General features: G+C 47.1%; 1 protein-coding gene across 12 annotated transcripts in view; it reads left to right on the forward strand.

Annotated features, from left to right (window-relative positions):
- Positions 1 to 1,936: 1,936 nt before the first annotated feature.
- JARID2 (jumonji and AT-rich interaction domain containing 2) overlaps positions 1,937 to 20,964 on the forward strand; it is a 241,473-nt gene continuing 222,445 nt past the window's right edge. For 6 of the 12 annotated variants that reach the window (XR_013829978.1, XR_013829979.1, XM_079932718.1 and 3 more), the window contains exon 1: positions 4,127 to 5,024. Coding sequence is in view for 8 of the 12 variants with exons in the window: in XM_079932718.1 (XP_079788844.1) it covers positions 4,323 to 5,024 (702 nt within the window). In the remaining 4 variants the exon portion in view is untranslated. The other 6 variants (XM_079932713.1, XM_079932715.1, XM_079932717.1 and 3 more) reach the window with 5 other exon arrangements.

Raw genomic sequence — 20,964 nt, forward strand, 5'->3', positions numbered from 1 at the left:
AGGTAGCCCGCAGCGGAGTTCTCTCGGCCTGGGGACAGAGACGCCCAGCCTCGGGGGCTAGCTGAGGGAACCGAGAAGAAACCCAGCTCTGTTCTTTAGTATTTCGCCTGGGGATGGGCAGATCTGACATTAAACTTCCTGAAAGCTGGTGAAAACCTTAAGAGTGTGGAGACCTGGAGACCACCGGAACACAGGTCATAATGATCAGAAAGTCTTCTGAAACCACCTCGTTGTAACCTAACCATCAAGTCACGTGGGTGGCCAATATGGAAACGTGGAGTCTGTTCTATGGGGTCCTTCAGCATAGGCGCCACGTGAAGGCTCAGCGGGTCGTTTATTTTTCTGATTGTGAAAGGGACATAGGACGCGTTATTTCAATTTAGAAGGCAGATTTTCTTTTTCTAAAAAAGGAAAAGTAATACTTAAAAAGCATTTTAAAGCAGCACTTTATTTCATTTATCGAAAGCTTCTAATAACGTGCTGGTTCTCGGCTGGGTTCACATTATTATATAATCCACCCCACAAGGTTTGATGGTCACTAATTTGATGAGGAAGCTGACCAGCTCAGAGAGGCCGTCGGGTACCTTTTAGGAAGGGGCCCAGGGGTGGTTTGAATCCAGGTCTCTTACCTCGTGCTTGAGACCTTTCTAGACGCCAGGTTCTCTCTTCAAAGACTGCTGCAGGTAAAACCTAACAACTGTGATACTTTCGAGGTAAGGAGAATCTGAGGAACGGGAAGGAGAATTGAAGGTATGGGAATGAGTACGAGGGGGTATTTATTCCACTTTTTCATTTCTTAAAAGGGTTGCCCGAGAGGAGATGCTTTAGAACATCACTTCTGTAAAACCACGGTGAAAACGAGGAAATTAACAATGCAGAAAGGCTACGAGAGACTTGACAAAGTTGTTAATAACGCGAAGGCCGGAGATACACCAGGCCCTCCCTACTTCATTTATACTGACGATGAAATAAGCACAACAGGGGGCAGACGCAGGTAGAAAGCAGGCTCTCGCGTGGCTACCGCCGTTGACATTCCTGGCACTCGGCGTTCCAGATGCTTCCTTACGGTGTGCGTGTCTGTGTGGCTCGGGCTCCATATTCCACTCGTTTCCCCCTCAACGTTTTAGTCTCGCTCACAGGCGCCCCAGACGCAAAAGACGCCGGGAGCAGCCAAGATCGAGCGTGATCTCCTTAAAGACGGTGATCTTTTGTAGGAGGCGGCGGCCGGGGCTTCCCTTTTGGGGTCCCCCTACCCCGGACGCCGTCCTCGCTCTCCGGGCGGCGTGCCGCGCCGGGAGGTGGCCTTTCCGCGCGGGAGGCGCGTGCGGCCGCGGGCAGAGGTGACCTCGGGCTCCCCCGAGTCCGACCGCGGCACGCTTCGTGCGGCGACGCGAGGCGGTGTCCTGAGGTGACACCGGCTGCGCCGCCGAAGCAGCAGGCGCCGCCGATCAACTAGTTCGCACCGAGGATTCCTCTTGGTGCGTGGCCCAGTTTTCCTTAGGACTGGCTCCAACCCCTCGCCGACACCGCCCCCCGCGCCGCCACGCTCCGAGGCCTTCCCCTGGGACGCCGGGCGTCCCCCCCACGGCCGCTCGGCGCGGGCCGGCGCGCGCGCGATTCCTCGATTCCACAGGCGGTTTGCGCCGCGGGTGGGGGCGGGGCGCGCGGGGAGGGGGCCGGCCGCCGCGGGGGGGGGGAGGGGGGCCGCGGCCGGGGGCCAGGGGGCGGGCCGGCGTGGGGAGTTCCTTGCTCGCGGACCACACGCTCTGCGGGCCAATCCCGAGCCAGCCTCTCTCAGTGTCACACGCGGGACACGTCCAGGCGTTTGTTGGCAGGGCCGGCGAGGGGGAGGGGGCGGGGAGGAGGGAGGGGAGTTGAGTGACAGGCTTGCGGGGCAGGCTGGGAATTGTAGTTCCCAGCTCCCGTGGCCATAGCCATTTTGTAGTCGGGGGACTACAACTTCCAGAAGATCAAGGGGACCATTCTAAGGTGCCCCGGGAATAGGCGGCTCTCCCCGGGGCCGGCCGTCCTGGGGCACTGGCACCCAGCAGCCCGGCTGCAGGTAGACACGAGGCGTGGCGGGGGCTAGCGTGTGGCGGTTGTGGGGTGAGCGGCAAGCTGGGGAAAGGGGGTGAGGTGGAGCGACCGAGCGTGCCATGCATTGAGCTAGGGAGTCTCTCTCAATTCCACTCTTAGGCTCGGCGTGGGAGCGATGTCTGAGGGGTAGCCCGGGAAGGGTTCGTCGAGGCCTCTCGGGTGTCTCGTCGACGGGGCTGCGGGGGTCCTCTGGGCTCGGCCAGGGGCGGTCGGCACCGGAGGAGGCGGGCGCTTGGTGGCCCAGCTGTGGGAGTTTTCGGCTAGCGTCCGGCGGGGAATTATCCGAGGAGCCCTAACTTGTATAAAAGCAGAGTCCATTTAAAGTTGGGCTGGATAGCCTCTCTCTCATTGGTTAGGGGGCTTGGAAAAAAGAGACTCGGCGAGCCCTCGCTGTGGTGCTGCCGCCGCCGCCGCCGCCGCCGCTGGAGTTGACTCTTCTGCTCGCACTGCTGCTGCAGCACAAACGTGACTTCCAACATTTTTTATTTATCTTTCCTTTTTCTTTTCCAAGATGTAACTACGGATCAGACACTAAGGACCTTCACGTTTCGCTGATGTAGTTTTTGGAGGAAAAAGGGGGGGGAGTGAAGGGCGTCGGTTTTTTTTTGTGTGTGTGTGTGTTTCGGGGGAAATTTTCCATTATGAGTGTTTTACTAAAGTGAAATTTTTTTTTTGTTTGCTTCGTCTTTGGCTTTTTTTTTTTTCCTTCCCAATTTCGGATTTATTTCAAGGCGAATCGGGCTTTGGGGGAAGAGGAAGAAAAGTCGGATTCCAAGATCAACCACCACCACCAACAACAATAAAAACCACCAGGATATTTTTTTGCAAATTTCTGACGGCTTTAAATTCATGAAGCAATTGTCCCCTTTTGCAATCAGCATTTGGATCTCAGAATGAGCAAGGAAAGACCCAAGAGGAATATCATTCAGAAGAAATACGTAAGTGCTCCTAACAACACATCCTTTGACTTGTAGTTTTAAGCAATGGCTGTGAATGTCAAGTTTATAGATAATTCTGCAGCTGAAGGGTTTTAAACACAGCGTCCGATAAGGCTGTTTCTTTCTTTTCTGAAAGAAGGCTTTTTCAGGCAAAGTCGTGTCTGCCTAGTTTGGACGAAAAAACAGATTGGTGTAGCGATACCTCCAGTGAATAAATTGACCTCGAATGACACAACCATAATCTAGTTTTAGATGAAAGGCAGGGGATTTTGGTGGAGCCTGGGTGGGGGTGTAGGGGCTGCGGTAATGTGACTAAACTGCATTCTCGGGCGGATTTGGCCCCTATTGCACTTTGCATGCAAATGAGCCTGTGTTATTATTATTAATGTTATTTGGGAAATCGTGTAACGCATGTGTGTTGGAAGCCCTTTAAGTTGCAATCGAGGGTCCGATTATGGCGATCTTGTTCCTTGCACTGGCACATCAAATTTAATGTATGTGGTCGTTTTGGATTATTTGGTTCGCAACATAAACCAATTGGGAATCGCGTTACAGCGAATGCATTTGTTGGGATTGACTTTAATAATGGGACTGGTTTTGTTTAAAAATTCATGGTTTCCAGTTTTAGGGGGAAAAAGACATACAATATAGCTAATGTTTTTAAGAAGGCATGTGAATGCATATGTAAGTGACTACAAATAATTACTCCCAGTTAACTGGCCTTCTGAAATTGGGTGATTATTCAGAGATTTAACTGGTGTGGAATAGTTAAATTTGTTTTGTGCATAGTACAGCTACGTTTTGATTGGCATGGGGAGTGTTTTTGTTTTGTGTGTGGTGGCTTTTTTTTTTTTTTAAGTTTGGGGGGAGGGAGGGGAGAGGGGTCCGAGGATTAACCAAATATGCACTCGAGTGATCGGTGATTAGCTGCATGCTTTAAATCAAAGAACCCATTAAAAAAAAAAGGCCAAATGAACACACATTAGGAATAATGCAATGTTATAAGAAAGTTTTATTTAACTCGGGTCGACAAATTGGTCTTAATATTTTCCCTTTTTGAGCAGTGTGATGTGTGTAATGGGAGATGACCTTCGGGGCACTGGTTTTGTAAAAAATAGATTTAATGGAAAAGCTGAATATCTCTTCTTGAGGGCTGATCCTAATCTAGACACGTAAACTTCAACTATGAAAGAAATGCAAGGTTAAATAATTAAGCCTTACTTAAAAAGCTGTTCCCTAAAGAATTTAAGAATTAAAATACATCCGCATTGCAGAGGGCTGGGGAGAATGCAAAGGACTAGTTTAAACTCGGGCAGTAGAAACTGCAGGGAGACAACCTTGTCTGCGAGCGTGGACGCCTTCCCGGGGCACATCCGATCCGGGTGCAGCCACAAAGCAAAAGGGGTAGAACTTGGACCAGAGCCACCCCCACCCCCGCCCCAGTCATCGCGAAGTTGGGGAGCGGCGTGGGGTGGGATGTGTTGCCGGTGGTCAGCGGATTGTGTCGAGTCCTGGCGTCCGGCCGCCTGCCCGTGGCTGGCGGCGGCCGCGGGAGGCAGAGCACGAGTTAACGCTCGGGGAGCGGAGCCCGTGTTCCCGATGTGCTCTAGCCGGCTGCGAAAGGGAGGGCGCTCGGGGGTCGCGGCGGGCTGGGCCGGGGCCCGGAATACGCGCGCGGCCTGTAGGGGGCGGGCTGCAGGCTCCGGACTCCGGACTCCGGGCTCCGGGCTCAGGGCTGCGGGCTCCGGGCGGGCGGCGCTGGCCGGCGGGCTGGCGGATGGGTGGGTGGGGCGCGGGGGAGGTGCGGCCGGTCGGCCTGGGGAGGGGGCGGTGCGGCGCGCGGGGCGGGGGCGTGGCGGGGAGGGGGCGGGCGGCGCGCGGCTGCGGCGGGCGCCCCCCAGCGCGCGCACGGCGGAGCATGGCGGCGGCGGCGCGGCCGGCTCCCCGCGGCCCTGCCCGCTGGCTCCAGTGCGGGCCCGAGAGCAACAGGTTAAGCCGGCGAGACGTCAGCGCGCCCCCTTCCCGCCCCCTGATTCCTCCCCCGCCTCGCGCTGGCCTCCCCTCCCTCCCTCCGCCCCCCGCGGCTCCGGGTTCCCGGACGCTCAGGCCGCGTTCTTTTGTCATTGTGACGTCACAAAGGGACGGGCCCGGGTGGAACCTTCTCCTCCTCCGTGACGTCAAAAGTCGGGCGGGAGGTTCCAGCGCGGCGGGGCTGCGGGGGAGGAGGGAGCGGCGCGGAGGCGGGGGCTGCCGCGTGGGAGGAGGAAGTGGAGGAGGAGGAGGATGCGACCGGCCTCGGCCTTCCGCAGCGAAACGCCGCGCTTCCCTCCAGGTGAGCGCGGAGAGCCTGTGGGCCCCCTGCGAGCGACCCCGACCCAGCTGATTCCACTTAGGGGGTGGGGAGCAGGGCGGAGACGTTTTCTGTCTGCAGAAACGTTTTCGTTTCCTCTGTTTCCAGGTCTGCTGATGCCGTGGCATTACTGTGGTGGTGGTCGTGTTCTCTCGTCAACGCTTTTGAAAAGCAGGGAAACTTCATGCAGGGAAGCTTGGCTTTGTAGGAGAACCGTGTTGTGGATTTGGCCACCTTGTCACTTTTAAGTCGTGTTGGGGGTGTCTCGGCAGGATGTGGCGGGATGCCTTTCTGGGTGATGTTGCACAGCATCAACTGTTGCTCTTTATGGATGCCTTGAAACACCAGAGTGGCACTTCTTCGCTGTGCCAGCTCTAGGCCTATTGAGTATTTTAGGGGGTGGGGCAGACGGGGGAAGACTGTCATTGATGCGCGTGCTTGAAAGAGCACTGGACTGCGAGTCTAAGGTGTTCTGGGTTTAGTTCTTGAGAACCGGAGAACAAGAGGCTGGAAATCTGGGTCTGTTTACTCTTCTGTAAAATGGAAAAAGTAATACGTGCCTTTGCCACTTCACTTTATCTGAGGTCACGTGCGTGAGATAATGTCCGTGGAAGATGTAAAACAGTATGTATGTTCTTTCATTGTAAGGTGGAATTATTACTTGAGCTCGTGGAAGGCAGCACATTTCCTGCAAGTAGTCTCAAAAGCCTTAGATGCCTGCCGCGTTCCCGTTTAGTTTATTGCTTTAGCAAAGCAGAGTTTGGGGGTGGGATTGTAGATGGCAGGCTTTGGGAGAAATGATTGTTATATTTCATATTAAATGACGTCCTTGAGAAACTCATAAATTGCACTGTAATCCTGTTTTAATTGCTGGGTACGATTCCCGCTACAATACCTTAAATAACTGAAAACATTTGCCTTTCAAAGCCCTAATTCACTTGGACAATAAAAACAGTTGCATGTTTTGCTCTATGGGTATTTTATGCCATTTCCATCACTCCACTGGTTGGTTATTCCTAGGCAGAATAACAGATGATACCCAGGTTGCGAAAGCATTTGATCTTTGATGCTTTATAGCAGGTATGAGTTTGAAATAAAAATCTCTGCCACATGAAGATATGATTCATACAGTTAGCGTGAAAACAGATTACCAGTTTGATTCCTAGGACAGCTCAAGCAGAATTTGTAACACTAGGCTGTAAATTTTAAGTACCTAATTTTCTGAGTTAAAGGTGCAGTATGATTGAAAAAACTGGGAAAAGTTTGTGTTACCAGATTCAAAAGTGGGATTTACTATAATTACATAAAATTGTAAAGAAAAAAATAGAACGACACCAAAATGTAGTGGTAGGATTTATGAGCTTCTGTCCCCTGCGGTGCCCCCCTTCCCCCCCATTTTACACCCAATTGAATTATTTTACAGTTCTGGGGGAAAAAATGTGTACACATTATTTAATTGCTACACTTTTCCTTTTTTAAAAAATATTTACCGATTAACAAATATTTATCGAGTATATGTGGTGTACTGCTATAAAGTGAATGGTGGTTTTTTAAAAAAAGATTTTATTTTGGTTTTGGCTGCATTGGGTCTTTGTTGCTGTGAGCGGTCTTTTCTCTTGTTGCAGTGAGCCGGGGCTACTCTTCGTTGCGGTGCGCGGGCTTCTCGTTGCAGTGGCTTCTCTTGTTGTGGAGCACGGGCTCTAGGCACGCAGGCTCAGTAGTTGTGGCGTATGGGCTTAAGTTGCTCCGTGGCATGTGGCATTTTCCCGGACCAGGGCTCGAACCCGTGTCCCCTGCATTGGCAGGCCGACTCCTAACCACTGCGCTGCCAGAGAAGCCCAGCTTTTCCTTTTTTGAGCTGTTCATGTGGCTTGCTTTCTGTCTGTCTCTAGTAGTGGAGAAAACTTTTCTCTTTGTTACATAGTCTCGGGCAGAGACAATTTAGCAACTGTCACTGTCTGGAGAGATTATAGAAGGAATATTGTCAACTTAAGAGTCCAAAGTGTGTCACTGAAATTAAAAAAAATTATGTTTAAAAATAATCCAATTTGAGTTATTATTACTTCGGTTATTATTACTTTACTGTACACCTGACTTGTGTGTCACCCATAGCCATTGGCCCAAATAGCCAGTTAGAATTATTTGGTACTTAGATGGTTTAATGGCTGTTTCCTCTGTCATAGGAGGTTAGACCAGTTCCTGTTGCTGGGCTGAGGGCTATTGACTTACAGACGTCTTGGAAATAACTCCAGTGCTAATACATATCCTGTTCCAAAGGTTATTTAAACTTTCCTCCTTCAGAAAGAGAAAATCTTGTGGAGTATGTAACCAATGTTTCTTAGATTCAAAATAGAACCCTTTTCTTCCTTTCAAAGACGACATGGGAAAGTCATATTAAGCCCAGTACATTAAAACACCTGGTAAAGGCTAAGCTGGACCTTTTTGTTTTTAATTTAATGATAGTTTTATTTAACCTTAGTATAATAAAAATATTATCTTAACATGTAATCAGTACAAAAGTTGCTAAGATCTTTTGCCTTCTGTTTTTATCTTGTGTCTTTGAAATCTGGTGTATTTTTTTTAACCCTTACAGGGCAACTCAGTTTGGACTAGTCATTTCAAAAGTTCAAGAGCTACATATGACTAGTAGCTATCCTACTGAACAGTGCAGATCTATGTAACCAGAGGTGTATGTAATGTAGCATGGTGTCTGCATTGGTGAAAAACCTCAAGTTCTACAAAATCGCACACTAAAAATTACAGGGCTAGTGGAAAAATAAGGATGAAACATGTCACTCAAAACATATAACTTCGGTGAAGTGAACGGTAATGAGTCAGTAATGTGGATTTGGAAAAATGACATGAAATGATCAGGCAGGCAGCTCAGACTCGAGTGAAGAGTGGTTATACTCACAGTCTTTTATATAGACTAGAGCTGGTATTGCCAGGGTAGTATGGATGGAAGTAAGCTCTTAGCCATAGGCATTGTTTTCTTTGTTTTATGGGGTTTTTTTGGGTAGATGCACACTTTTGTAGTTTGTTCTGAGTTTTTTAAAAAATCGTGACTGGATGCTGAAAAGCTGGTCTATTTTTAAGGTTTGCCCTTGATCATGATGGTCTGAGGACCTGACTCCTGACATTTTCATCCAGATGGTTAAAAGTTTTGCAGCCTAAGAAGTTTAGTTATTGGAATTCTGCTTGCGTTGTTTTGGTGCTCCTGTTACTGGTCCAGGTCTCAGTCTCCCCTAGGATTACAGTAACAGCACTCCTATTAATCGCCTTCCACCTACCCAGCCTCCCTGGTGCTCCTGGCTGCAGAACATCCTGGCTGTGATATCTCAGCACGAAGCTCCTGGCCAGTGGGCAGGCCTGGGAAGTGTGTACTTCTGTCCCCTTTGGCTCCTTCCCATATAGAAGACTTGCCAAGTGTCAGTTGTTTATTCCCAAATCTGGTTATTCCAGTTAGACTTATTATTGCAATTTCGGTTAAATATTATGTAAACCTTTGAATGAATGTGAAAAGAGAGTTGGTTTCTATGAAAGCTTGAAGCTGAATGTTTGAGAACCCTTGATAAAAGTGAAGTACTAAAAAAAAAAATGAGACGGTTAAATTAGATGTGGGCCCGCCATTTTCCCCATTTAAAAGGCTTGGGGAAAATCTGTAAGGATTCTGCACACGTTGCTTTACAAGTGGTTCCCTTTTAAGAACCAAGCTTCACTTACGGCCAGACTTCCTTCCCAACAAACAAAAAAGCATAACATGGAGCACCAAGAGTTCTCAAAAACATCTGTAACAGCACATTTATGTGTTCATTACGTTACATGTATGTGCGTATATGTATATAATCTACGTATCTGTATAAGTAGATATATATATATTTTTTAAAGATTTCCTGCTTAGTAAACTTTATATTAGCTAACCAACTTATGGTCCCTATCAGCTCTGATAAGAGCTTCCATTGTGTTTAGCCTTAATCCTCAAATATTAAACTAGACTAGCTTATCTAGTTTATGCCAGGTAGCATAGATAAAATGTGGGTCAGAGTGGCCCTGCTGAGGTAATTTGTATTACTTTTAGAGTTTGTGTCATTCTCAGGATGGCGGAGGCAGAAAGATGAGTGATATTACTCCTCATTTATATGGAGTTCAGAAGCTTGTATCTTGTAATCCAGCAACTGTAATTATTTTGTCTTACTTAGGAGATACTGCTAAAGATCTGTTCCATTTCAAATCCTCAAGCCTACCTGTTAATGGAAACAAGACACATTTGAATCAGTTTCTGCTTAGTTCTCTTGTTTCTTTCCATCTCCCAAGGTACCTCTTCTCCTCATTTCTCTGACTGCCCTCCCCTCCACAAGCCTCGCTTCCTTTTCCCGGCCCCAGACTTCGTGTTTCTGGTCCCTTTTGTCTGTCCATAAAGCCTTTTCTACACTGGCCTCCTCGTCGCAGGCCCCTTTCATTCCAGGAGGTGGGAACTCTGATGACTTTGGTCTACCTTTTTGTAGACAATTTGAGTGAGATTTTTGTTATCCTTTTAGGGTTTAATCTTTCTTGACTTCAGACAACCCTATAGCCTTCTGGCAGCCTCACACTTTTCAGTCAAGGATTTTCATTCATTTCTGACTCAGAATAAAATTGTTAAAAGTAGAGCTGAACCTAGCAGGAAGTGGCAGCACTTGCCGGATATCCTTTTGCTCCTGGTTGAATGATCCTGCTTGCTTCCGGGACTTCCTGTCCTGTCACCTCTTGCAGGTGGCTTTTGTCTCTTTTGTTCTCTTTGTCAGGATGTGCGGGGTGGGAGAGAGCCCACGTTTTGCAGAGGTAGATCCTATCCTGAGGGCCAAGTCTCAGGCACATCTGAGTGGGCAGCTGGACCACAGCCCTGGGCCTTGCATCTCTGTTTGGCTTTCTTTCTACTTCCACCAGTCTGTCTTGCCACAGATTTTACTGCTCTTGTGAGAAGGCCTCCCATGCCTTGTGGGACTTCTCTTTGCCATTTGAAGAAATGTGCCAGAGGAGCTTGGATTGTAGGAAACGCTCTAGCATCATGAGGAGAAGATGTCAGTTCTGAAGTAAGTGCCCACAGTTATTGTTTCCCTAGTGAGTTCACAGGAGAGGAAGAGGCTGTTGAGTCCATTTTACAGAAGGGAAAACTGAGGCCGGTAGGCCCTAGCCAGACAGTGAAAGGCTGTATCTCCTCCCCACTTTTTAGTCCAGATGAACTTGAGGTAAAAGGAGTGATCGGAGTAGCCCCGAAAAGGGGAAAATGCCATAATGGGGGCTCTTGGCAGCCTTTGGAGAGGTGTTTTGGCTTGAGAAAGTTGGGGGGAAGTTAAGGCAGTTTGTCAGCCTCCAGGAGCAGGAGTGGATCTGTCTCAAGTGCGTGTTTGTTGTTTTTTTAAACACCAGTTGGTGGAGCTACCCCCTTATCCCCCGCTGGCTGTCTCCTTGAGTCCTCAGTGGAAGAAGAGCTGAGATCCCAGTTGTCCTGGGACCCGGCTGGTTTGTGCTCTGTATTTTAAAAGTGCCCCCACCCCACGCTCTTCGGTGTATCTGAGGGCCGGCCTGGGCTGTGTTTGCTCTCCAGGCTTCCGAATTCATTTGATTTCGCAGGGGCTGCGACAGATCAGCCTCGATGCTTTTTCGCACCTTTATTGTTGCCCCTGACTTTTGCTGCGTAGGGTACCGTGGGGCGCTGGGGGAAATCATTTGCCCTCCAATCCTCACCAGGGTCTGGGCCGGGCAGTAAACAAAGGCTGCCTAGATATGTTAATGAGGCAGCGTGAGTAATGGGAACATTATACATAATTACTTGCATATTCATAGGGTGTATGAGGGCCTTAGAAAGGGGAACGCTACTGGCAGAAGTTCTTGAGAGCTGTTTTGGAGAGCTGGTGTGGCCTAGAAGGCCTAAATTGGATCTTAAGTTCTAATTTTGTTAAGTCTGTCAAGCTCCACCACCCATAAAGAGGAAGGCAGTGAGCATTGAAATACTGGCAGCAGTGTTTAGTTACCTTGAGTCCTAGAAGGTCATAAAATTCATAGCCACAAATTTTGCCCCTCCGTGCTCCCAGTACAGCTCTTCTCACGTATTTTCTCCAGTACAACCAGGAGTTCTTTCCCAATGATAGTTTTGGCTGGGGGTGGGGAGGCATGAGAGGGGTGGGTTGTGTGTGTCTTTTCCATCAGGAGACTCTCTGGTTTATGTGACAGCAGCCCAGGTATCTAGTGACTGAATCACCCAGGGGAATGTGGGAGCCATTTGGGCGCCCTGTTTTATTGCTCTCTTTTTAAATCTGGGTGGTTCTTTCTCCATTATTTCCCAGCCACAATTTGGGTTAGGGCTACAATGGTTGTGTGTGTTATCTCTTGGTTCTTATTTCTGCCAGCTGTTAAAAGTGTTTGGTGCCTCTGGGGGCAGAAACAGGTGCCAGGAGGAAATGAGAAGGGATTAGGGCTGAGCATGTGTTTCTTGCATTTATTCCCTCCCTAGGTTTACAGAAGGGGTGCTGCATGAATGCTTATTCTGTTAAGCAGCAGTTGGATGTTGACCTAATCAGGACTTGGAGTGTTTTGTGCTTTGAGTCCATGCCTTATTGCTAGTATGTGGGCTTGGGGAATTTAATGCCTCAGATTGGGACAGGCTTGTTTTGAATATGTAGGGCATCTCTGTGGTTATAGTGGACAAGATTGGGAATATGAGCTGTGTGACCCTGAGCAAGCCACATAACCTCGCTGGGCTGCTTCCTCACCTGGAAAACTTGTTCCATGCACCTCACAGGCTTGTTGGGAGGATCAGTAAGATTTTTGATGTGAAAGCACTTTGTAAACTGCATACTATGCACAAATGCTCAAGAAGGTATGGTTACACAGTTGGAAATCACCAACCTGGAGACATCAGGTCTGTCGGCAGCCTTCCAGGCTGACTCAGGAGTAAATGAATCAGATGAATTCTATACTTTGCCTCTTAATAAGCCAAATGAATAGCAACAGATATTCTGAAGCCCATTTTGGGATATAGAACAAAGCTTTAAAGATTAGAAGGTGATTATATTCAGTATCTCATAATAACCTATAATGAAAAGGAATCTGAATAAAAAATAAAAAATGTATAATTGAATCACTTTGCTGTACACCTGAAATTAACACAATGTTGTAAATCAACTATAATTAAAAAAAAAAAGATTAGAAGGTGATGTAATCTCTTCCCAGCCCCACTCTCTGGTGGTTGAATCTCTTCTCTATTATCCAACACTTGACTTCTGAATATGTCTGGGTGGTGAGTTAGAAAGACTGACAGATTGAGAATTAAGATTAGACCGGCACTGAATCTTTGCACAGAGACGTTTCACCAAAGATGTTTAACCTGGCTCTCGGAGCAGTAATCCTTGAACTTGAAACTCTGACCATGAACCTTCAGTGGATCCAGTCTAAGCTGCGTTTGTCCTCAGCACAGCATAAAAAGCCCTTGCTCTACCTTGAGCTTCTGGCCACCCGTTCCACTGCAGCTGAGCCAGCCTCTTGGCCTTTGCACATCTTGGTTGCTCAAGTTGCTCAGGGGACGGATTGCCTGTGGAACCCACCTTGACCACGCTGAGGCCTGACTGGGCAGCCTGCCACCCTCTTCCCCAGTCAGGCAGAGCCACACCCCTTTTCTGTGGGCCCGACTCCTCACACGTACCTGTAGGTGCTGGAATTAGTGTTTACATGTGTCTCACTCTATTAAACCCACACGATTAGAGGCTGAATTTTCTGTCATCACACAGTTTAGGAAATATTTGTTGACTTGAAGCTTTTGGAGTATTTCAAATAATACCCACTAGTGGGAGGGAATTGGTAAGGGTCTAGTGGAAAAAGGTGAGCTTCACTAATCAGAATTTCACAGCTGAGAAAACCTGAGGTGTCTAATAACAAAGGTTGCACGTTTTATCAGTGACAGCCGGGGCATGAAACCCAGCCCCTGATATAGTGGAAGGCCAGCTGGGGTAATGCTTTTGGACCGGCTTTCAGAGATGCTTCCTCCTGCCAGATGGATCCTCAGTTATCCATGGTAACTGCAGTTATTGATTCATTTTCATGGGAAAATAAAATCTACATGTAATCCTCATACCTAATTGGGCCAATAGGGTTTGTCCCCCTTTGAAAACGATTCTTCTTGCCTTACAAGAAATCATTCAACTCCAAGAGCAACACAAAGGTAAAGTCTACTGCAGTTACCTACGGGGTGCTCCTGCACTTGTAGATAATGTCGTTTTACCTATGTGGGCTCATACTCCTAAGAGATGTTCTATTCCGTGCTCTTTGCATTTATATCTCATTTCAATTATCAAAATATGATTCTGCATCATTATTTTTAATAGCTGCTGGGCACTCGGTCAATCTGTACCACAGTTTTCTTGACCCGTCTGTTCTTTTTTTTTAAAAGTTTTTGCGGTACGCGGGCCTCTCACTGTTGTGGCCTCTCCCGTTGCGGAGCACAGGCTCTGGACATGCAGGCTCAGCGGCCATGGCTCATGGGCCCAGCCGCTCCGCGGCATGTGGGATCCTCCCGGACTGGGGCATGAACCCGCGTCCCCTGCATCGGCAGGCGGACTCTCAACCACTGCGCCGCCAGGGAAGCCCGACCTGCCTGTTCTTGATGGTCTTTTCACAGTATGGGGGCTGTCGTCCACAGTGATGTGTGCAGTATGCTTTTCCTGTATCTTTTTGCACTTAATTCCAAACTCCTCAGTGTGGAACTACCACTTTGTGTTACGTGTGTTTACAATTCAGATCCCTTTTACGTTGTTTTCTGGGAGAGAGACTGTACTAATTTACAGTCCCCCAGGTAGTGCCAGCGGGTTTGTCTGTTGGCTTTTAAAAACCAATACAGGCACTTGTAATAAGTAGTAAAGATGTCAGGTGGGTTTTATTTAAGTTTCTATTTTCTTTTCTTGTCCTCTCTCAGGGCATTAGAACTAAATGAGATAAGATACGGGAAAGCACTTTGTAAAACAAAATTGCTCTGAGAACACAATGTGTTATTTAGTCAGGATGACTGTAGCAGTAAAGGAAGAAGCGTCTGTGGAATTGTACAATTACATATTTCATGTTTATGAAATGCTTTTTTTGTGAGGATGTGACATAACTTTAAAATGACCCCAGAATCCCATTCTTTTCGCAAGTGATTTCAGCCTTGGTTGTGAGGTGGGTGTTGTACGGTGACAAAGGTCCCATTGGGCTCTGGCTTGGAAGACTGTTCAGTCACATACAGCTGACGTATTCTCTGACTCTGTTAGGGGTTAGAAAATATGACATTGTCTTTGTCTTCAGAGAATTTACAGTTCAGTTGACAGCAGAGATGCCAAACCCTGTGGGAAGAGAGCCGGTGACCTTGGGTAAATCACTTCCCCTCAGTCTCAGTTTCTTCATGCATAAAATGGGGAGACTTAGACTTTCATGTATTGGCCCCTCAAGGTCATTTTGGGGGAGGCAGAATCGTACTTTAACATGTGAAGTGCTTTATAAACTAACTATCTAGACCAGATTATTCTTATTTTAGGTCCTGCAGGTCTTTGTGGCTGTAATTCTCCAGCCTCAAGGTTGAAGAGGGAACACGATGTTTCTGGGTCATCCTTGCTGATTACAGCCTATCTGGGTTGTCTGAGGAAGAGGATAGAACTGAAAATAATATAGATGCTTTTTCTTCCAAACTTAAGGTGAAATGCAGTGTGATCTTTGTATCAGACACACTTTTTGATTGTTCTGATGATGGCTTTTTATCATCCTCCCTCCCTCCATGTGAGAATGAGGTGATATCCCAGAACTGCTAAGAAGCAGCATTACTTTTTGGCATTTAAGAGTACTTTTGGATAAACTTCTTCACCTTCGTTTTCATTCTTCAGTAAAGATGTCTTTACTTTTTAAATTTTAATTTATTTTTATTTTTGGCTGCATTGGGTCTTCGTTGTGGTGCGCAGGCTTCTCATTGCAGAGGCTTCTCGTTGCAGAGCACGGGCTCTAGAGTGCAGGCTCAGTAGTTGTGGCACATGGGGTCAGTAGTTGTGGCTCACCAGCTCTAGAGCGCAGGCTCAGTAGTTGTGGCGCATGGGCTTAGTTGCTCTGCGGCATGTGGGATCTTCCCGGACCAGGGCTTGAACCCGTGTCCCCTGCATTAGCAGGCGGATTCTTAACGACTGCACCACCAGGGAAGCCCAGGATGTCCATTTAGAAATGAGGTAGGACTTAAATGTTTATTGGTTTTACCTAAATTGCCCCCTTTTCCATTCTTCTGTTGCCCAGAGCATGAAAACGCTGTGTGTTCTGTTTTCAGCTTGTGATAACGTCTTGATGTTGGGGGATGAAAGAGTCGATGTGATGGCGAGGATCCGTGGGCTGGAGTCCCAGTTAAATTGGTAGCACATGGCTTCCACCTGCAGTAGCTCCCTGCCACCAGGACCGGGTACTTGACACATGCCGTGTGACTCCTTTCCAAACTGATGATCCCGAGTGGCCGAGGCTACCACCTTTGATAGGTGCCAAACGGGCAGTCAACCTGGTTTCTTAATCGTTTGAAAATGACGAAAACACTTGGCATTGCTCTGTAAAGAGCTCATTCCCGTGCATTTAGGAGGGTTTAGCAGGGGACGGGGAAACAGTCTCACTAGTAAGCCTGATTCTTGTGTGGTTTTTGTCTGACATTCGATTCCATTCGCTCTGCAGCCTTTTCACTGGGACTTGTAGTTGGTTACAATTTTTTGAGGGGGATTTATTTGATATATTTACTTATATACATCACACCTTATTCCAAAAAGGATTTAAGGCCATAATGAGCAGTCATCCTGGGAGCAAACAGTTTTTGCTTTGATCTGACTTGAAGTTCACTTTCTAAATCCCCAAAGTGACAACCACATTAAAATACGGGCAGCGAACACTTGTCCTCAACCCACCAGTGTTTGGGCTGAGTAGCCTTTTGTTTTAGCTCTAAAATCTTGACCTAAAACTTTAGTTAAAGGCAAGGTTTGTTAAGTAATATTGGTATTGACACCCTGAGAGAACTTTTAATGTGGAAGAATTCTAAAGATGCATGAAAGTAATCCCCAGTGGTGATCACATCCTTGAATGGCAGAGATCAGATTTCTATTTAAATGCCAATGCAGTTTAATACCACCTTTTTCCACCATGCAGGGGGTCAGGGAGGGTCTGGATTTAATAAATGAACTTCTTTGGGGGAAGTGATTGGTACATGTGACTGCATGGTCCAGCATTCTGTGTTTTTAAAAATGTTTGCAAATACTCATTCTGTACCATAATCCTCAAAACTGCTGTTAGGATTCCAAACCATTGTGGTTTAAACTTTGCTGGAATCTGAAAGGTGGCTGACAGAGTGAAAGGAAATCTCCTTAAGTGAAGAACCCATTTGACTTGCCTGATTGTCCCAGGCTCTGGGCTCTGGGCATATCTGAGCCACAGGCCTAGTCTCCTGGTGGAAAAGGTTGGGGAGTACTGGTTTCTTTCTCCTGGACTGCCCCCCACCCCAGCTCAATATAAACACCATCATTTAGTCCTGCAGAAACTCCTGATACAAATATAGACTTGCAGAGCCCTGAGAAGCACACTCTTTTGTACTCGTGATAAATCAGAACTCTAATGATGCTATAAAAATGGGTTTTCTTCTGGCTCTGGTAAGCTAGGAAGCACTGGGAGGTCAGGAAGATGACGGGTCTGACTTGGAAATAGCTGAAGCTGAAAAGTGGCTTTTTTTCTTTTCTTCTAATTCTGCTCCCTGCTCCAATTACATGGAGCTGCTACCCCAATGCTGACACGGCCCCAGTGAAACACAGTTTTACTCTGGAACTACTAGCCTTTTTCCTTTGCATCTAACGTGAGACTTGCCGAAGTTGTCATGTTATTTCCTTCCAGAGTTTTTTGGAGCAGTAGGCAAAGCCTCTTGGGAATATAAATAATGATGATTATAAAGAACAGTTAGGGGCTTCCCTGGTGGTGCAGTGGTTGAGAGTCCGCCTGCCGATGCAGGGGACACGGGTTCGTGCCCCAGTCCGGGAAGATCCCACATGCCGCGGAGCGGCTGGGCCCGTGAGCCATGGCCGCTGAGCCTGCACGTTCGGAGCCTGTGCTCCGCAATGGGAGAGGCCACAACAGTGAGAGGCCCACGTACTGCAAAAAAAAGAACGGTTAGTTTACCAAGGAAGACCATTCATTATCTTTTTCTTTTTTAAAAAATAAATTTATTTATTTATTTATCTTTGGCTGCGTTGCCTCTTCATTGCTGCACGTGTGCTTTCTCTAGTTGCCGTGAGCGGGGGCTACTGTTCGTTGTGGTGCGCGGGCTTCTCGCTGTGGTGACTTCTCTTGTTGGGGAGCACGGGCTCTCGAGCGCAGGCTTCAGTAGTTGTAGCGCATCAGCTTAGTTGCTCCGCGGCATGTGGGATCTCCCCAGACCAGGGCTCGAACCCGTGTCCCCTGCATTGGCAGGCGGGTCCTTAACCATTGCGCCACCAGGGAAGTCCCAGGCCATAATCTTTGATTTGCAAAAGCTTTTACAGCTGAACATTGTTTGCTTACAGTTTAATACAAATGAAGACCTTAATGGTACCTATTGTAAGAGGAGTCCTTTTACTCCACTTGTACACGGAGGAGGTCATCTCAATAAAGAACAGAACACATTGCTCAGTTCTAACTGCTCGTTTCTCCGGACAGGCATTACATACGGTCCAGGGAAGACCTGGGGTGGTGCTTCATGGTTGCTTTTTTCCTACCATCAATGGCACAGAACCCTCCCTGCTGAGTGTGAAAAGATTTTTAAGGCTGATAAGTGACCGAATGTACTTTTGGAGTCCCTCCTCTGACTGCTTCCTTCCCAATTTACAAATCCAACCAAAGACGGTTTTAAAACGAATTTAAGGGACTTGTCTAAGTAGGCACTGACATTGGATAAATATGGTAGGCTGTCATGCTCTTAATTAAAGCCCACAACATAGCTGCAGGGAAATAGGAAGCCTCCAGTTGCAGTTTTTATTTTTTGGGAGATTATAGTTACCCCTCATCACACTTTTCAGTCTAACTACAGTGTGTGTGTATATATATATATTCTTGGCATACATTGCGGTCCTTGGCTGCTGTATCTTTAGCAAAGTGTCAGCCCCTTTTAGCCCTTTCTTTTTTAAAACTCTCATATCCCCAACTTATTCCAGTTCCTTTGGCAGTTCTTCAACTATGTTTCTTTTGGCGTTCTACTGGTGGTTCAAGACAGAAAGGCATCCTAGGCATCTCAGTCTTCCCTGAGTGATCTTGGATGTGAATGTGATTTTTTCTTTTTTTTCTCGCTTAACAGTTCGGTGGTTTTTAGTATATTTGGAGTTGTGCAATAACACCGCGATCAATTTTAGAACCTTTTCATCACCCCAAAAAGAAACTCTATACCCATTGGCAGTCACTCCACATCTCACCCCAGTTTTTCTAGTCTTTGGCAACCACTAATCTACTTTCTGTCTCTATGAATTTGCCTATTCTGTACATTTGATGTAAATAGAATCATACAATATGTGGCCTTTTGTGACTGGCTTCTTTCACTTGGCATAGTGTTTTGAAGGTTCCTTCATGTTGTAGTGTGTATCAGGACTCGGTTCCTTTTAATGGCTGAATAATACTCGATTGGGTGGGCATACACCACATTTTGCTGATCCATTCATCAGCTGATGGCTATTGGGGTTGTTTCCACCTTTTGGCTCTTGTACATAATGCTTCTGCGAACACTTGTGTGCAAGTTTTTGTGGGGATGCTGCTTGCACTTCTCTTGGAATACCTCAAGCTAGACCGTCTTGCCCATCTAGGTGATTACCACTGATATATTTATTTACTGCTCTTTCACCTGTGAAGCTGTTCCTCTTAGCCTGGGTCCCAGAGCCTCCTGTGTTCTGTGCGGCAGAGGGCTGCATGGGACCCTCTCCTGCGGGGGGCAGCTGCCTTGCCTTGGGGTGGTGGGGTTCTCACTTTCCTCCCTGTCTGGCTGCTACTCTTCACTGTTTGTGGGTGGCCAGCAGTGGTCTTATTTCCCCTCCCCCTTTTCTTTGCAAGCTCTGAACACTTGGTCAGGCGTGAGAAAGTGGTGGGGCTTGGAATTTCATCACGGGATGATTGGCTCTTTGTGGGTGCTCAGGTGTTTTGGGTTGTCGTTCTGGGCCTTCAGGTGCATCTCTGCATAGCATTTACCACGTAGTTTTGGGAGGAGCCAGGAGTTTAAAAACCCTGGCTCCGCTCTGGGCGGCAGAGTAGGACCGAGGGGCTGTTTTCCTGTCTTACCTTTGGTTTTTGACTTTGTCGTGGTTACCGCTGTTGACGTGCTTTGGCAAAAGACTGTGGGGAAGAGAACCACCGTCTACCTAGAAATTCGCCTGATTTTCTTGCTCCTTCCAAGCCGCCTTTTACCTAAACGAAAAATGCTTAAAAATCAAAACAGGGCCTCATAACAAACTCCTTTAAGAAATGGGAGTTCTTTTAAGGAAGAGGGATGGTGCCATGTTTTCTTTGGATATTTCTGATTTTTTCCCCAGATTTATTTTTCCCAAGTTGGTGTGAGATTGTTGAGATGAGATCAGTCTCCTACTTGAGTAGAGCACTTCTGGCTCATTTTTAAGTGTTCGTAGAAAGTATGAAGCGATAGAAGAGAGTTGGAATGGTGGGGATGGAAAAAAGCCCCATGACCAAGGGTGCTGGAGGCCTTTGGAGACTTGGACATTGTGGGTTCTGGTTCTCTGGGAGTGACGACTTGGTGTGGGTGTCCCTGCCTTTCCTCGAGGTTCCTGGTGATAGGAAGCCAAAGGCTAGTGTGTTAGCATTTGGGGATCTTATTACCTACTGCTCAAGTTCAGTGTCAAAAAAATTCATTAATAACGAGATTAATCACGTTTTTCCACCACTCCCCGGTTTTTCTGGTACAGCTCTCGGTTCCAGATTGACTCTTGTGTCACTGATTTGCCTTACCTAAAGGGCAGATGGCTGTATTCACTATTTTCTCTGTAGTGGCTAACTAACCAAGAATTTGCAAGGTAAGATACCCACCTCAATTTAGAAGGTGGTAGGTGTGAGTGAGTGAGTGAGTGTATATGTGTGTGAATATCTAAGGAGTTGCTATTTTAAACTTTGCATTGTTTAACTGGAAATCTGTGTTCTGTTCTGCCAGGCTGCCTTTGTGTGGTGTTACCTATAGCCTACACACATACTTGTGCCATTTCAAAAGCAAATGCCACATCCCTCCTACTAAAATTGCTTATTAGAGCTAATTTTACGAATTGAGTTAGAACTGCCCTATAATGTAATGCAGAATATTTCCCAATAATGCCTAGGTTAACAATGATAGTCTTGCTGTATTGTGCAAAAAAGGCTTCTGTTCAGACCCAGCTGGGTTTCAGGCTTAATTCATTGCTCTATGGTGGGATCACCACAGCTGCTGTGGGGCCTTTACAAATGCAAAAAAGCTGTCAGTGTTTGTTTCATCAGCTGCATAAGTGATGAGGCCAAGTTGAGGAATCCATTCCAGTGCGCAGTGTGCAGGCTGTAGCCATTATTGTTTACAGAATT

The sequence above is a fragment of the Stenella coeruleoalba genome (assembly GCF_951394435.1).
Source record: "Stenella coeruleoalba genome assembly, chromosome: 10".
Classification (NCBI taxonomy): Eukaryota; Metazoa; Chordata; class Mammalia; order Artiodactyla; family Delphinidae; genus Stenella; species Stenella coeruleoalba.